Source organism: Marmota marmota, unplaced genomic scaffold (genome assembly GCF_001458135.2).
Source record: "Marmota marmota marmota unplaced genomic scaffold, marMar, whole genome shotgun sequence".
NCBI classification, from domain to species: Eukaryota; Metazoa; Chordata; class Mammalia; order Rodentia; family Sciuridae; genus Marmota; species Marmota marmota.
Genome location: NW_026000229.1, coordinates 54180342 through 54199244, shown reverse-complemented (window position 1 = coordinate 54199244; position 18903 = coordinate 54180342). Strand labels below are relative to the sequence as shown.

At 34.9% G+C, this 18903-nt stretch overlaps 1 protein-coding gene across 1 annotated transcript in view; it reads right to left on the bottom strand.

Annotated features, from left to right (window-relative positions):
• Lrrc9 (leucine rich repeat containing 9) overlaps positions 1–18903 on the bottom strand; it is an 86667-nt gene that overhangs the window by 57651 nt on the left and 10113 nt on the right. The window contains exons 4-8 of the mRNA XM_048793626.1: positions 18276–18416; positions 17657–17720; positions 17304–17374; positions 7075–7257; positions 1501–1656 (exon numbers count right to left, since the gene is read on the bottom strand). Of these exons, the coding sequence (XP_048649583.1) occupies positions 1501–1656; positions 7075–7257; positions 17304–17374; positions 17657–17720; positions 18276–18416 (615 nt within the window). The remainder of the gene's footprint in view (positions 1–1500; positions 1657–7074; positions 7258–17303; positions 17375–17656; positions 17721–18275; positions 18417–18903) is intronic.

The window sequence follows — 18903 nt, the reverse complement described above, 5'->3', positions numbered from 1 at the left end:
ACTTTCATACATTGTTTTTCTGTGCTTTTTATTCAAATAATTTAAATTTTTATTAATGGTTTACTTTAAGAATATTTTTCTGATTATAAAAATTAAAACCTGCTCATTTAGAAAAAATATTAACTATTTCAAATCCTTTAATGGCTACATATTACTCTATCTTAAGAGTAACTTTTTTTCTCTTCTTAAACAGTCATGCAGATTCCAAGTTTTTGTTGTTATTAATAGCATAGTGATGAATAACCTCAGAATAGAGTGCTAGCAGTAGATTTACTAAGCCAAAGGCTGTGAGTATTCTTAGGCTGTTAATACATGTGACCTAAGTTACGTTCTCTTTGATGGTGTATTGTGTATCATGTTCACCTTCACCAGCCTGCATTCTGTCATGTACTTATGCTTTGATAGTTTTATAGGTAAAAATGTTTCTTGATATCTTAATTAGCACTTGGAAATTAATGACTGAACTCTTCTTTCAAGTGTTTATAAAGTCTTTTTAAAATTTCTTCTCTTAAGTGCTATTTTATGTACTTTGCTCAGTTTTTATATTTGGATATTTACTTTCCATCTTGTTTCACTTATGAGTACTTTTTTACTAAGGATAAAATCCCTTTGTCCATCATGTTTGTTGAAAATATTTTTTTCAGATTATCATTTGCTGTTTAATTAAAATGCTTTTAAGTACAAAAATCATTTTACTTTGTTATAACTAATCTCCGTTTTGTTTCACTGTGATTTCTAGTATTCCTTTTTGGTAGGCTGAAGTGAGCTAAAGACTTTATATATTTATTCTTGAATTTTTTCATGTTTTCATTTTTTACATTTAATCACCCCTGCCTCATTTACCTTTGGTAAAATAATACTAAGAACACAGCTCCCCTACTTCCACATAGCTTGACTATTTTTCTAATGCCATTTGTTGAACAATCTGTTATTTCTTTATACTTTTAAAATGTTCAATAAATTTTTATATATACAAGGGGGTTTTGAGGGAAATAATCCTTAATTTGGGGGATCCAGCTTAAAAAAGGAAATCCAACTTAGTCTAGATAAAAGCCACCCATAATTTACTATTGAAGTATGGCTTGATTTAAAGTTTCCACTGTGTTGTATGGCTTAAAAGTATTCATAAAGGAATACCTTAGCACAAAAAAATAAGAAAATGAATTTTGAGCACAGCCTGCTGGTGTCTAAGAGAAATGCGGCTGAAATAAGTCTAAGGGTTCTCTATATCTCCAACTCATATTGAATCACATAGCTTTTTAAAAATTTCATCACTATGTAAGTCTATATCTTTTTTGAATTGCAGATTTCTAGAAACAGAATGCAGCTTAGTTAATGTCTGGAATCAAAACATTTTTAGGGCAAACTTGACTTGAAATTCAGCATTAACGTTTTATATACATATACACATATATGTATATACACATATACAATTTTACTGTCTTATCTGTCAGTTATCTTAAGATGTAGCTCCTGAAATTTTACATTATTAAGGCTTACATTTTTTTTCACAAAGCTGAATAATTTTATTCTTTCTTCTGGCAATTTCTGCAATTTGCATTTTCTATCATTCAGTTTTTCAAGGTCTTCATTAAGATGCCTCTGAACAGTTTTTATACGCATATTGTAATACATTATTTTTTTCATTGCTGTGGTCTAAAAGCAAGAAAGAGATCAGCAAAAACAAATTATAGGTAATTGTTCTATATAACAATTTGAAAGTTTTGTTAGCTTAATCACTAATAACAATGCAACAATGACAACAGCTCACAGGGTTCTATATTTAAATTTAATATGCAGAATATAAAATTCCAAAGATTCTTTTTGTGGATAATATTTATGTGGGAGGCATATTCACCTTTATTTTCAGTATGACAACACACACACACACAAAAAAAAATTATAGATAGAATTAAATTTATAAGAGAATCATTTGAGTAATGGTACAGTACTATTAAAGAAAACATAGCAACATTATTCCTATCTGAATAACTTAGGGAAAAATAAAGAAATACAAAGGAATTAAAAGTAAATGTAATATTAATTCATTCTGTAAAATGCTAAGAAATTGAATTTAATTTCTTTTTTTCCAAATCTATAAAAGGATGCTTTACATGAACTGGTTTTAGACTAAGCAAATGACTAAAATGTCAATCTAACCCAATCATTTTGATTTTGAATTCCTTAATACTAGTGGATCATCCAGTTATTAATAAGCTAAACATGATAATTTAATTAAATCCATCATTATGAAACAGTGCTTGCGAGTTGTAGTAGCCGAAAAGAACCATCTGAGAAGAACATAAACCAACTAGGTATTCTGTAAAAATTATTTTAACCTGGTTTAGTGTTTCTCTTTACCAAGAAATAATAGTGTTTTCTCTTTACCAAGAATAAATTGGAAGACTCACAGTTGTAGATGTGTATTTTCTCTGACTGAAGGCTCTTTTGTATGATTTTTTTTAGTACAGAGTATATAATCTAGATCCCTACAGAATTATTTGGAATAAAACACAGAGTAGAAATAATATATGGTATGCTGAGAAGGCCAAAAGAATTTCCTTTCCATGTGCACAAGAAGTCTGCAACTGAAATCACTAAATTCCTTTGCTAAAAATAAGGCATTCATAACTTAGGACAGATGAAAAATGTTTTAGTATGATAATAAACTAATTTAAAAACCCCTGATTTAAGATGAACTTAATTTCTGAGGTACAACTGAATCAGAAGAAAAAAACTGTAACTTAAGAAGTAGCAAATGATGTTTTTTCTTTCCATGTATGGAGAGAATGGAAAATCCAATGCAAAATTCTTTGAGTAAGTAACAGCTAAAAAGAATTTATAATTAATTCTTAAGTCTAAAACAACAAAACAAACAAATAAAAAGATGGGGTGGAAGTAGTTTATTTTCCTGGAAAAAAACCCACAAGAGACAAAGTTAAATTTCAGATAAGCAACAATGTTTTAATATCATACTTACTAGACATACTTATGATACTAAAACATTCATTATCATTTCTATGAAATTCAAATTTAACTTGAATACCCCCAAGTTAGAGAAAAAAAGATTCAAAATATTACACTTAGTTTGTTTAAAACAGTTTTTTTGATTAAGCAATATATTCACATGTATCAAAAACAAAAATATCAAAAGATATGAAGAAAACTATACTTCCCACACCTATTTCCCATTTCCAAGTTGCCTCATCTTTCATAGGTAATCACTTATTTTAGTTTCTAATTTATTTTTCACATTTCTTCTATTTTTTCCATTATTAAGAACGTACCCATGTCTTTATAAATTGTGATATTGTACTATTCCTAAACTTTTTCAAAATCACTTTTGTGTGTTACAACAATAAAACATTTATTGTAAGGGATTGTTGTTTAAGAATATTTATTAAGATTCTGGAAAAGTAAGATTCTTTAAACTATGAGTATATTCTTATGAATTATGAATATCTGACAGCAAATCAACTTTGTAGGATGACTGCATGTAATTTTCTTTTTGTCTTGAACTTTTAAGAATTGATGCCAAAGTCATTTTCAAGAACTCTGGTATAATTGCTCGCCTGTTAAAAGTTTTCCTTACAAAATTAATCTAATTAATGCTAAATTCAGTTGCGTGTGTGTACTAAGACTACTTTGGTCCCTTTGCTTCTTTGATGGTCAAAACCAATTAAAAATCATACAGACGTATACTTGAGTATGGTTTCATAGCAATCGTTTAAAAATTTTTTTTTGTAGTTGTAGATGGACAGAATGCCTTTATTTATTTGTTTATTTTTATGTGGTGCTGAAGATTGAACCCAGTGCCTCACGCATGCTAGGCAAGCGCTCTGCCACTGAGCTACAGCCCCAGCCCTCATAGCAACATTTTTATAGAACCTAACAATTAAGATGGACTTTTATGCATATTAACTCATTGGATCCCTACAATAATCCAGTGGTGAAGAATAGATATTTTATTTCTCATCATTATTTTAATAGTTCAGAAAACTGAAGTTCAGTGAGTTGAAGGATCTACCTTAAGAAAAGGCAAGGATTCAATTCAAGTCTTTTGATCTGAACCCACATTTTCTTCTTCTATCTCAGGCTGACTCCCTGGTAGTCCTCCTGGTAGATTCTGTCTTTACTTGTCACTTGTCATATGCACAAACTATTTCATAGTCATGGGTAAAAATATGAAGAACCAACAGCACTCTGTTGAAGAGCTTACCACAGAGAACTGCTGCAACTTGACATCTTATGAATGATAATAAAGAAAGCATTTAAAAAATCTATATCAATGGAATATTACTCAGCATTAAAAGAAAATAAAATTATGGCATTTGCAGGTAAATGGATGGAGTTGGAGAATATCATGCTGAGTAAGTAGGCCAATCTCAAAAAAACCAAAGGCTGTATGTTCTCTCTGATAAGTGGATGCTGATAAATAACAGGAAGGGGGAAGGCATGGGGAAAATAGAGGAAATCTGATTAGGCTAAGGGGAGGGTGGGTAGGTAAAGTGGGGAAAGATGGTGGAATGAGATGGACATCATTACCCTAGGTACATGTATGACTGCACATATGGTGTAATGCTACATCATGTACAACCAGAGAAATAAAAAGTTGTGTTGCAATTGTATACAATGAATCAAAATGCATTCTGCTGTCATATATACCTCATTAAAATAAATAAATTAATAAAAAAATCTGTGTCAAGCTGGGAGTGGTGGCATATGCCTGTAATCCTAGTGGCTCAGGAGGCTGTGGCAGGAGGATCCTGAGTTCAAAACTAGCCTCAGCAAAATGCCAAATGACATACTACTCATCCACAACATTCCCTTGTAATTCATCTAGCCCACAAGTTTAAGTACCATCTTTCTTCTTGCAATTCTCATATTTATCTCTCTACCTGGGAAAATCTCTTAAAATAGCAGACCCACACATCCCTTTGGATGTTCAAAGGCTGTTCAAACTTTACATACCTAAAATTAAATTGTTATTCTTCCTCCTAAATATACTTCTCCCATACTCTTCCTCTGTTTTTCAAATAAATTTTAATTGCTCAGGCTTATAAATTAGAATTATTCTCTACTTATTTCCTCTGTACTTCATACCCAATAAATTCATCAGCAAACCCAGATGTAACTACTAACAGAATCTGATCACTTCTTATGTTGTCTTCCACTAACACCCTGTATTGAAACATCTGCATCTCTCATCTGAGTTACTGGAATAATTTTCTAATCCTCGATTCTTAATCAATTATCCAAAGAATTCCTTTAAGACATATCTTGGTCCTTCTTTGCTCAAATTTTTCCAGTGGCCCTATCTCCAAAGTAAAAGCCAAAGTACTTACAGCATTCTACAGAGTCTCACATAATCTGGTCCCTTCCACTCCTGTCTTCATCCCTTAGTTTTCTTTCCTTCAAATACTCAGCTCCAGCCATATGCTTTCTTTGTTGTCCTTTAAATAGGCATGTTCCTGTACCAGGGACTTTGTACTTAGTGATCCCTGTTAAAGCTCTTCCCCAGATATTCACATGACTTGCTCCCTCACTTGTTTCGGGTTTCTGCTCAAATGTTGCATTATAAGAAAATCTTTTTCTGACAATTCTATAATAAAAGAGCCAATACCCCTTTCTCTGTCCATATTAACAACCTCTTTTTCATTTACCCTTGTTTTATCTTTTTTACATACCATTTATCAGCATTTAACATGCTAGTCATTTAATTCAGTTGCTTATTATCTGCCTTCTTCACTGGACTATATGCTCCAAGAAAGCATGGATTGATTTGCTTATGCTGCATCTCTAGTGACTTAAACTGTGGCCAGAATACAACAGGCATTAAATATTTTTTAGATTAATGAGCCAACCAACTAATTTTTGTAGAGCATGTTCATTCTGTTTACTTTTGTGGAATCTCTGATATAAAATTAGAGATAGTAGAAATTTTAAAAAATATGGTTGATACTGTGAAGTTTTGCAGTGGTTTTTTTAAGCATTACTAGAGAAAACATTCCTCCCTGGGCCTCCAGTGACTCTGAACATCTGCCAGTAGACAATGGCATTAGCTTTTTGCTCCATATTACAAGATAGTTCACTTCTCAGATTAAAAATGAGAATAATCTCAATGTTAGAATAAAAGTGAAGAAAAAGGGGGAACTTGAGAATTAATTCATAGCACAAAAAGAGAAACAAGATAAATAGATAAAGACATTCTTTATCTATGTTGAGAAGATGCATGGGCCACAAAGTGGAAGGTCCCTTATATGGGGCATCCACATTCTTGGCACATTATAGATACTCAAAGTCAATTTATGATTAACGGAATGAACAAATGGATTGGTTTTATATTGAGGATCATTCAGACACAAATCCCTCAAGTGAGGCAGCCTGGTTAAGTTAGTGAGGTCCTAAAACAAAGATGTTTGCAAGGGGAGTGGCATTGGCCTAAAAGAGAGGTAGAAAAATGATATAGAAATACAAGTAATGAGCATGGAGAATTCCCATGAACTCCAGTGTAAAATTATAGATCCCTTGGTGACTTGTGAAAAGTCCCTTATAGGAAGGTTCATTGTCAGCAACAGCCCAGGAACCACTCTCTTCATGATTTCAAGAGTGTAATGACAGTGTGGAGGGCCACTTCTACTCTGAGTGACTCTCAAACCATTTTTCATTAGATTAAAATCTACCTAATTTTTGGCATACTACCATCATCAATGGATACTTTATTATTTCTATATGTAATATTCCAGATGAGAGGTAGTTACTTATTATATTTTTACTGTTATTTATATTTTAAGTTTTTATTTTCAGCAATAGTTCAGTTAGTTTAGCATTAATGGATGCTTCATATTTCCTTCTTTAAATTTTGTACAGATTATAAACAATTTTTTTAAAGTATTTCACCTTCCAGTATTATCATCAAATTCTAGTATTAATGTTATTATTTGTATGCTTTCATGTGAAATATCTTGTTTACTGGGTAAAAGAAGAATTAGAGACAAAAAATAATGAGACAAAGACAGAAAGAAGTTAATTATCAAACTTAAGTCACAGATAGTTAATTAGGAATACACTTACATCTGCCAGTTCCTTGATCTGTTTGGCTGACACATCAAATGTGTCAAGTCTTTGAAGGCAAGGCAAGTGATACAATACATGTGTGGAATAATTACACAGCAGACAAACTGGATTGGTTTTATATTGAGGATCATTCAGACACAAATCCCTTAAGTGAGGCAGCCTGGTTAAGTTAGTGAGGTCCTAAAACAAAGAGTAATAATAATATTCAGTTAATTAAGTGTGAATATCCATTTCTAAAGGAGGCATGTGAACAAGTTGAGGTCACCTATAAGTTAATGTAAAACATTTTAACTACATACTTAAATATGTTAAAGTAATTCAGAGGGCTAAAATATTCTTTAGTCAAAAACATGTTAAATTCCTGAAGAAACGATCAACAATAACTAACATCAGACTTTGTACAACTATATTTTTTCTATATTTACCAAACCATATAAATCAATTTGAACCTTGGAGCCATCACACATGTTGCCACCTCTGCACAGCTCCTTTTGCTAACAATTGCCCCCAGGGTTCCTGGAGTGCTCTGCTTCCTTCACCTCTATGTCCTACACTTACCACCAAGAAACACTGCTCTCCATCTTCCTTGCTCCCCAGATCTGACATATTTACAAAGGTTAGGGGAACCCATTCTGTTACAATCACCATGGAATTCTTGATTTCTCATTGTTTTCTGTTTGCTTACTTTGCTTTTTCTATAAATGCCCCTTCTACCTATTATGATCAATTTTAAGCTAGCTTTCTTGGAGGGCCTAGTTTCCTCACAACCTATGGAGGCGGAAGGCTTGATCATGTATTTCCAGATCAATATTTCTTCTTAACATATTTTATTCTGATCTTTAAGTCATTGTTTATATTTTCTTTTCTTTTTTCTTTTTTTTTTTGTTATCTGGCCCTTGCTTAATTCTTCAGTCTTACCTCTCCCTGCTTAAATTCTGACATTTTATGTTTTGGCCATACTGAATTACTTGTAGCTTCAGAATGTGCCAGAACCTATTTTATATTTAGACCTTTACTCATATACAGTTCATTTTGAGTTGACTGAACTTCACCCAGCTTTGCATATTAATCTATCTAGGCCCAATCCAGTTTTCACCTTCTTTGGGAACCTTATTTCAGACCCCAAGGTTAGAGTAGATGAGTAGAACCTATGAGTTCTTTTAGCCACTTGGCTTAATTTTGTTATAGAATTTATCAGTCTGAATTGACAATTGCTTGTGAACCCAGCAAGTCATATGCCAAGGGTCTATATGAGCTTTAGCATTCAATCTATAGTCTAAGAATTGTTTACATTTATAAAGTGTTATAAAAAATAAAAAAGAATATGCAGCAGAAGGCAATCTGTGATCCAAAAAACCTAAAATGTTTTCTATCTGGCCTTCTGCAGGAAAAGTAGAGACAAACTTTTCCTGTCTCCACTGAGACAAACTCAGGGATTGTACCTTGTTGTATTCCCAATACTCAGCATGTAGAACACAGAAGGCTTTAAATAAACATGTAAATTGAATCATTGTTTTCTACCAACTTCTTTCCAAGAAATCCTTATAATGTCCTTATTTCTAGGATGTTGCCTGAGGTAGGAGGGTACTAGGGTGGGGTGAAACTTGAAAGGATGTGATGATAGGTAGTAGAATCAGAATCATTAATTAGGAGAAATTCAAAGGAAGAACCAGGAAGTATTAGTTTTTTTTTAAAAAATTTTTTGTAGTTATAGATGGACACACATATTTATTTATGTGGTGCTGGGGATTGAACCCAGTGCCTCACATGTGCTAGGCAAGTTCTCTGCCACTGAGCTACAGTTCCAGCCCCAGGAAGTATTAGTGCACCAAAACAGACTGCTAAACCAATGGTACAGAATAGAGGACACAGAGACTAACACACAAAATTACAATTATCTTATATTAGACACAGTTGCCAAAATCATGCATTGGAGAAAAGATAGCATCTTCAACAAATGGTGCTGGCAAAACTGAAAATCCATATGCAACAAAATGAAATTAAACCCCTATCTCTCACCATGCACAAAACTCAACTCAAGGTGGATCAAGGACTTAGGAATTAAACCAGAGACTCTGCATCTAATCAAAGAAAAAATAGGACCTGATCTTCATCATGTGGGATTAAGCCCCAACTTCCTTCATAGGACTCCTATAGCGCAAGAATTAAAACCAAGAATCAATAAATGGGATGGAATCAAACTAAAAAGTTTATTCTCAGCAAAAGAAACAATTTGTGAGGTGAAGAGAGAGCCTACATCCTGGGAGCAAATTTTTACCCCTCACACATCAGATAGAGCACTAATCTCTAGGGTATATAAAGAACTCAAAAAGCTAAGCAACAACAACAACAAAAAAAAAAACCCAAATAACCCAATCAACAAATGGGCCAAGGACTTGAATAGACACTTCTAAGAAGAGGATATACAATCAATCAACAAATATATGAAAAAAATGTTCATCATCTCTAGCAATTAGAGAAATGCAAATCAAAACTTCTAAGATATCATCTCACTCCAGTCAGAATGGTAGCTATTATGAAGACAAACAACAATAAGTGTTGGTGAGGATGTGGGGAAAAAGATACACTCATACATTGCTGATAAGACTGCAAATTGGTGCAGCTAATATGGAGCAGTATGGAGATTCCTTAGAAATCTGGGAATGAAACCACCATTTGACCCAGCTCTCCCTCTCCTCGGTCTATACCCCAAAGACTTAAAAACAGTATACTATAGGGACACAACCACATCAATGTTTCTAGCAACACAATCCATAATAGCTAAACTGTGGAGCCAACCTAGATGCCCTTCAGTGGATGAATGGATAAAAAAAAATGTGGCATATATACACAATGGAATTTTACTCAGCAATAAAAGAGAATAAAATCATGGTATTTGCAGGTAAATGGATGGTGTTGGAGAAGATAATGCTAAGTGAAGTTAGTCAATCCCCAAAAAACAAATGCCGAATATTTTCTCTGCTATAAGGAAGCTGACTCATAGTGGGGTAGGGAGGGGGAGCATGGGAGGAATAGATGAATTCTAGATAGGGCAGAGGGGTGGGAGGGAAAAGGAGGGGGCAGGGGATTAGCAAGGATGGTGGAATGTTACAGACATCATTATACAAAGTACACGTATGAAGACACGAATTGGTGTCAACATACTTTATATACAACCAGAGATATGAAAAATTGTGCTGTATAACTGCAATAAGAATTGTAATACATTCCACTGTCATTTATTTTTTTAAAAAATCAATAAAAAATAAAATAATTTTAAAAAAGGTAAATTACAAATAGAATGGGAAGGAGAGAATGAAGTCAGGATGCTAAAATGAAGAGTAAAACAGTGTCAGGTTACCAATATGTGCCCAAACTCTCTCTGGACAAGTAAGAATATGGTTCACTGACCTGACCTCAGGCTAGAACTGGGCCCACAAGTGGAGTGGGACTAAGAATTTCTCTAAAAGGGAGATTTATGGACAGAGCTATGCACATAATCATTTGACTGAATTCTGCAGGGGCAAGGAAGATAAACCATCTGATGTCCCAAGAAATAAAGATACCTTTTGATTACTGAGTGGCTATGTTGCTTTTGACCATCAGTATGGGTTAGGAGATAGAGGGTGTGAACTCAGAAATCCTACTAGGAACCCTCTACCTACACTCAAAAGTCAGAAGAGGTTGGAATCCATGAAGGCACAAAATGTCATTGAAAGTTAGTGTTATGGTGCCTAGTAGAAGTTATTCCATCACCATCAGGATAGTATCTTTTTAGGGTGGGACAAAAGGTTAAAGATAAAAATCTAGGTAACAGTGTTACAGAAACATTTCTAATATGAGGATGGTAAAGTTCCTGTGAATCATATTCAATGTTTTTATGGTAAGTTGCTAGCATTATCATATATAGTCTTTCTAATATTATATCTTACAATGAATTTTCACAATAGTCCTATTTTACCACCATTTAAAAAAATAAGGACATAGAAATATAACAGGCTAATATAAGTATAATAGCAATACAAGCAATAAAACAACACATATTTATTATTGAGCCCTTAGTATGTAATAGTCACTATTCTAGTAGTTTTACATTATTTTTCACTGAAATTTTATGCTACAACTGTATTATGCTACCTCTGGTATAGGTCAGGACTAGAACTAACAGATCTCTCTGCTTACTCAGCCTGTGCTTGTAATCACTAGAAGGCTGCATGGCAAACTACAGTGAGATAAACTTCCACATGGCTTCTTCGCAGGGCAGTTGCATAGCCTCCCAGCATTCTGCGCTTATCTCCTTCAGCCTCAGTCTCATGAATCTCTCCCTTGCCTTGTTCCAGTCACATAAGACTTCTAGTTTCTTTTCTTTTTTAAATATATTTTAAGATGTTGCTGGACCATAATTTTATTCATTTATTTATATGCAGTGCTGAGAATCAAATCCAGTGCTTCATATATGCTAGGCAAGAGCTTACCACTGAGCAACAACCCCAGTACAAGACTTCTACTTTCTTGAATTGGCCATGCTCCTTTCCACCACTTAAGGCCCTCATCCATGTTCTAATTTTGCCTGGAATGCTCTACCTCAGCTACTCCTACTCAGATTTCACATATTAACTAAATATTACTAACCCCCTTCAAGGATGACTCCACAAGGCTAGGTCACCTTTTTATATGTTGCCACACACTCTAAATTTATCTTTCACAGTTCTTTCCGACTTCTTCCGAAATTTAAAAATATCTAAACCTAAAGTTTTATCCATATTTCACATTGTTTTCTTGGAATAGATTCCTAAAAGTAGACTTGATAAAGGATAGAAACCTTTTTATAGGACTTGGCATATAATGTCTAAATGCTTTCTAGAAAAGCTCTATCAATTTAAATAACTCCCAAGATCATATAATTGTCCTTTTTACCCTAGTCTTTCTAGCATATAGAGTACTATGTTTATTTAAAATTGCCTATTTAAAATATGATCAGTTTAAAGTTACATGTTTTAATTTGCATTCTATTCATTCTCAATGAGATTGAAAATTCTTTTATGAATTTACTAGGCATTTAGAATCCATTCTGTGAATTATTCAATCATTTATTCTTTCTTCTACTGGGTATGTTAAGTTAGTTGTTTATAATGGATTTAACAGTAAGAATGTTCAATTTTAGCCTACCATATTCTCTGTAAAAATAATTTTCCACATTTTTTTGCCTTTTAATTTTACAACATGTTTAACATACTTAAGTTTAAAATTTCCATGTAGTTAGACTTGAACATTTTGTGTATTCTTAAACTAGCAGAATTAAAGGGGACAAAGACAAATACACATATATACCCCACTATCTATCTCACTGGCCATCCCAACCCTGTGACAACTGTTACCAACCTCTCAATGTTTCTAGTTTTAATAACAAACTTACTTCCCATGTGTTCAATCTGATTCCTCATCTGAGGCTTTCAATAGTGGAAGAGGCAATCTGCCATGTTCCCTATGTATTTCTTCTAACTCTTGCTCAGTATGTAAAGAATGCAAGGCCTGCCTTTTTTTTTTTTCCATCCATTTCCGCAGCATGTGTTTGCAATGAGTAATCTTGAGAGATGAATTAATATCCCCTGTGGGAGACCAACCTTGCACATGACTGAGTCACACTCCCTGGCTGGGTTCTGAGGTGCTCAGTCACAGAAATGTGACAGAGCTTTCCCCACCCTTCTTGGATTCGAGGGAGAGGGACGGTGTCTCCTGCATGGGTGTGTCTTGCTACAGCCCCATGGGTGGAGCTATGCTCACCTGTTCCTTTGTAATATAACCCCTTGCCCTGTTTAGGATAGAATCTTTCATGGAAGTGCCTTGTATGTGTCCCCTTCTCTTACTGTGCCTTTGGGTATGGCCCACCCAGATGCCAGTCAACCTGCTGACAGTGGACATCATGAAGATAAACTCAGCCCCCTGACCCCTTGTCTCATTTGAATAGCTTCTCCTCAATTAAAGATGTCAGTGTGTGCTCTCGCTCTCTCTCTTCCTGCAGACCCTTAAGGTCAGAGGAGCGACCCCAAAGAAAAAGGTACTTGTGTCTCTTGTGTGGTTATTTTGCGCAGCCCAGTTAACCCAGTTTACCTGGAGTGACCCCTGAGCCTTTCAGTCTCGAGAACAGAAACCTGGCAATCCCCTTCTCCAGCCTCACATTCCTCTATAGAAAGTAGGACTGATTCTAAAGCAGTAGATTCCTGTAGCTCTGTGTTCCTTAGGTGTGATATGCTGCAAACCCGGTCTTTGTTCAGTACTCATTTGGGTGCATCAGTTACCCTGTGGAACTTGGAGAGCATGGGATACTGAAGCAAACCAATATTTTGCTCATGCTGCTTTCTAGTCCTTTGTCTCAGACCCAGGAATCATTTCTTCTGCCAACATCCATGAAACAGTGACAGGCTAGCTTGCTCACTCAGCTGACTTCATTACCCTACATTCAGTAAAGTACTTAGGCAGATGTTTAGTTAAGGAAAGAGACCACAATTTGACTCCACCTAGGGTCACAGATTTTTTAGTCTCAACCTCTGACTTGCTTGACCAGGTGCTTCCAGCCCAGCTCCTACTTAGCCAATCAGTTAAGTATCAGCAGGTCATCTAACATACTGCCAAACATATTAGATTACCAGATGGAATCCCATGACTAAGATTTTTTCTCAAGACATGGCTTGACAAAAGCCTATTTGTTTCCATGACAAATTAGGGCAGATATTATGGAAGTTTTCTTCATCCCTGATCTATCTATCTAATTTGACTGTGGACTATCCTGTTTAAAGTTCTCTTATCCTTTAACGTCTCTGATAATAATAAGTCTTCAACTTTTCTTGGAGCTCTGTTTACAAATTTTATCTTTTCCCAATTTTCTCCAAATCCCCCAAATATATGCTTTGTTCCAAGGGCACAGATTTATTACTCATAGCCATTTAGCCAACAGGAAATGTATTCTACCGATTCTTAAATTGACTATTCTAGTTATGAATTTTAGCCCCTCATTTCCAACCACTTATACAAGCTCTTCACCTGATTATTACACTAGTACACTGAACTTGACATATCCGGATCAAATACATTCTCTTTCATTCCAAACTAGCCACTAGAAAATTTTAGATAAAGATGAGTAGGAAATAATTTTGAATTGATCAGTATTAAAATAGACATTCTTTTATGCAAAGAAAAATACAGGAAAACTCCAAGAAGCTACAAAATAAAGCAGAATAAGTACCTTAAAAAGAAATTTAAATAGGTTTTGGGTTGTAACTCAGTGGTTGAGTGCTTGCCTTGCATGCGTGAGACACTGGGTTTGATCCTCAACACCATATGAATATATAAATAGAACAAAGATATTGTGTCCATCTACAACTAAAAAGCTGTTTTTTAAAAAAAGAAATTTAAATAAAATTTTATTTTATTAGTCAAATTCCAGAGTAAATACTTGTTATACATGGAGTCCTACAACAAATATTTCTTGAGCTATACATGACAAGTATTTCTTGAGCATGCTAAGTACTGGAATTACAGATCCATTTTGTACTCTCTTTTCACATTCTACTAGGTGACAAATGCTACAAGTTCAACAAACATAAGGTCTCTCTCATGTATTACTTTTTCTTCTCTTTTTCTCCTTTCTCTCTTCTCTTCCTCTTCTTCTTTCACTTTCTTCTTCGTTTTTTTTCTGTTTTTTGCTTTGGTTTGTCTATAATATCTCATTCAGACAAGTTTCATAGTCTCCTAACTGGCTTTTCTGCTTTCTGCTGCACCCAAACAGTAAATACTAATTTCAGATTATGAGTCCTAAGGATCATCTCTGATTATATCACTCCCTTTCTCAAAGACTCTGAGAGTGCTCTGTTGTCCATAGAATACAGACCATATCAGGACCCAGTTTGCCTTTCCAATTTTAATTTCTAGTATTTTCATATGTACACTCTACTTTGGTCAAATAACAATGCCGATGATACTCAAACATACTCTTTGACTTTTTACCTCCACACCTTTGTGAATATTGTTCTTTCCCTCTTAGAATACCCATCCCCTGCTGCCCAGAAGAGCCACCTACAAAGCCTATTAAAATTCTGTTGGCTTTAACAGAATTTTAGTTTCATAAAAAGTATTTCCTCTGGAATTTGACTAATAATTTTTTTTTAAAAAATTTATCTTTAAGGCAGTTATTCTTCTTTATTTTGTAGCTTCTTGGAATCTTCTTTTATTTTTATCTAAGTAAAAGAATGCCTATTTTAATACTGATCAATCCAAAGTTATTTCCTACTCATTTTTATCCAATATTTTTCCACAGGAAGAATTTGAATATGCACCTTGAATATGCTCACTGTCAAAATTATGAATGCTACATGATTTAACCCACATTATATGTAATAAACATAACACCCCTAATTTGGTTGTTTCTTTGGCATTCAAGTTCTTGACAAATGTTTACTGTGATTTACTACATGTACAGCACTGTTCTAAGCATTGTAGATAAGCAGTGAGCAGAATAGGCAAAATTTCTGAATACATGGAGCTTTTATTCTAGCAAGGGATGTGCTGAGAGGTAAAATTAAACTGAAAAGTGTGATTTGAAGTGCTGGGGAGAGTAGTGGGACTTATTGCTATTTTACCTATATCAGCAGGAAAGACATCATCAAGAACGTAATATTTGAACAAAGATCAAAATGAAAAAAGGGAATGAGGCCTACAGGTACATGGGAAAGAATACTTCAACAAGTACAAAGGCCAAAGTTAAGAGTGTACTAGGTATATTCAGAGAATGGTGAGACCAAAATGGCTGGAATAGAATAAATGAATGTGATAATTACAGGGTATTCATTTAACATTTGAGCAGCCATCTTAAATGTTAACCACCATCTTATAAGTTTTGCTTTCCTGTACTTCCTCTTACTCAAACTCCTCCCACCCCCATTAGTGACTTACCCCATGGAACCACAACCCCAAGCCAATTCCAGAAGGACGTGATCCCTTTCCTCTGCAAAAGCCCCATGGTGACCATCGACCTAAGCCAATACCGTGCTATTCCCCACCTGCCTAGCTCTGACGCAAGCAACGCCTATCCCATAGCACCACAACTACAACTCCAAACCCCAACCTCACAAAAGCTGAGCACCCAAACGTCTCGGGGCCTCTCTCTTCTCTATAGAGAGATGGCCTTTATTTGTCAGCTTTGACAAATAAACTTTTGTGTGGATCTCTGCCTGGTCTCTGTCCTTCCTTTCTCGTTGGCCTGTATCTTGCTTTCTCATTTTCCTTTCAATAATGATAGAAACTGTGGTTAGAGAGACAGTTGTGGGTGAGAGAACAACTAGACTTTATAAAGTCCTATGGGCCATTGTAAGAATTGTCTGATATTGTGAAAGAGATAAGAAGCCAAGGGAGGATTGTGAGCAGAAGAGTGATTTCATCTGGCATATTTTTAAAGGCTTCATCAGGATTCTGTGTGGAGAAGAGATTGACAATAGGGAAAAGAAAAAGAGAGGAAGAGATGTTAGGATATTTTTTCTCTCAATAATACAGATTAGAGATGATGGTGTCCTTAACTATATTGACAATGATGTACATGGTAAGAAATGGTCAGACTCTGGACATATTATGAAGGGTGGACCAATGGAATTCACTGATGAAGTAGATATGGGATATGAAGGAATAAAAAAAATTGCTATAAGGATTTTGGCTTAAGTTACTGGAAGAACGGAAATGCCATTTAGAGAAGTCGGGAAGCCTGTAGAAGGTTTATTGGAGGAGAAATCAGTTTGAGCTAGGATAATTCTAGGGAGTTATCAGGAAAAGTAGAGGTACCAATTTAGGAGTAGCCAATAGATAAAAATATTTAAAGTCATGAGACATGATGAGATTATTTAGAGAATGAGTGCAGACAAATAAGATCCCAGGACTGATCAGGGACACTCCATTTTTTGATGCTAGGAGAAGATGAAACCCCAGAGACTCCCAGAAAGACTGAGAGAAAAATTACGAGAAAATTGACACTCTAAGAGTCAAGTAAATAGTTATCTTTTTGGTTTTAATACTGTCAGATCATAAAGTCAATTTAGTCAGATGACTCTGAAATTCCCTGAAGTATAAGGTAGCCTGAAAAAAAATGAATCTGTTCCTTTAAAAGGGACTAGTTAGTCAATTTTTCTGCAATTATATGGTTCATGATTCAGGTAAAAACAAATTATTCTACTTAAACATACCTTGAAAGAACATATTTGGTTACCAGAAAGGTTAAGCTTCTCCAGTTGTTCATTGATGTCAAGACACCGACCTTTGATTTAACAAGATAAAAGAAAAATCAAATTTCTTGTTTTATTTCCTTTTCATATCTTATCATACCTCTGAGTTATATACAGCCATCATTTCCTACATATCAGCAAGATTAATGGTACCATTAACAGCTAATATTTTCACATCCTATAAACATGAGATAAGAAATACTTTGTAAAGATATTATTCAAAAAAATCTAAAAGAAATCTATCCATATACATGTTTATATTGATAAATAGCTGTTGTAGTTTTCTCTCAAATTCCAAATGAAACAATACATACCAATGATGCTTATTAGATTTCCTGCAAGGTTGAGGTCATTTAAATTCTTCAAAGTCTGTAAGCCCTGAAAATTTAGACAATATGTTATTTAGAAAAAAATCATTAAAATCTTCATTTCCAAGTCATCCCTGATTAATCTGATAAGTTCTCTGGATGTTTTGTTTGTTGGGTGCTGTGTACTTCACAAGCACAGAGGGAAGTGGGTATCTCAATGAAGCCATCTTTGTTTCTCCATATTGGAACCTGGAGAGAACTATTGTAAGAGGGAACAAGAAGGGAAGTGGAGACCAAAGAGGAGGAGTTGAGTGGAAAAAGAACACATTACACACATGTTCATAATCTAAGACAAGTCATATAACTCCTCTAAATATCTTTTTAAAAAATCTTCAAATAACAACATTATCTTTCCTCTCAGGTTTGTTGAGAGAAGTAATGATGATGATGAATATGAAGCCCTCCATGCATTATAAAATGCTGTGTTCATCTTAGTTATTTTAATCATAATAATTAAACTAGTGATAATTATTTTGATCCCTAATCATAATCCGATCTTAGACACTGTGGTTTAAACTCTACAGAGGTAACTGGTTTTATATATGAATCATTGAAATTATCTTACCTCAATATTTTTAATCATGTTGTGGTTCAGCCAGAGGACTTGCAATTTAATTAATTTGTCTAAATTTTCTATTTTAGAAATTTTATTATAATATAAATATAATTTTTCCAAATTTCTACATTCTTGAAGACCTCCAATTTTCTGTTTAAAAGGAAATTGAATTGTATTACATTATGCTTTGCCATTAACCCTTCCAATAAAGTAAGTTTCTAAGTAAATTTTTATTAAATATAACATTTTATTGTGAAATTAATGTTCAAGCCCCCGCGCCTGCCAGGTAGGCAGAACTGTGACCACCGACAGAAAAGGCCCAGTGGCCCGCGGCGGGACAGAGCTTCCAATCACTCCTGCAAGGTAGGCGGGCCTGCGACCCACCGGCAGAAGAGGAGCAGCGGCCTGCTGAGAGGCAGAGCCGCCCCCTCCCCCTGCGCCGGCAAGGTAGAGGGAACTGTGACCACCCACAGAGCAGGCCCAGCAGCCTGCTGAGGGGCAGAGCCGCCCCCCACCCCCCACGCCTGCCAGGTAGGCGGAACTGTGACCACCGACAGAAAAGGCCCAGTGGCCCGCGGAGGGGCAGAGCTTCCAATCACTCCTGCAAGGTAGGCGGGCCTGCGACCCACCGGCAGAA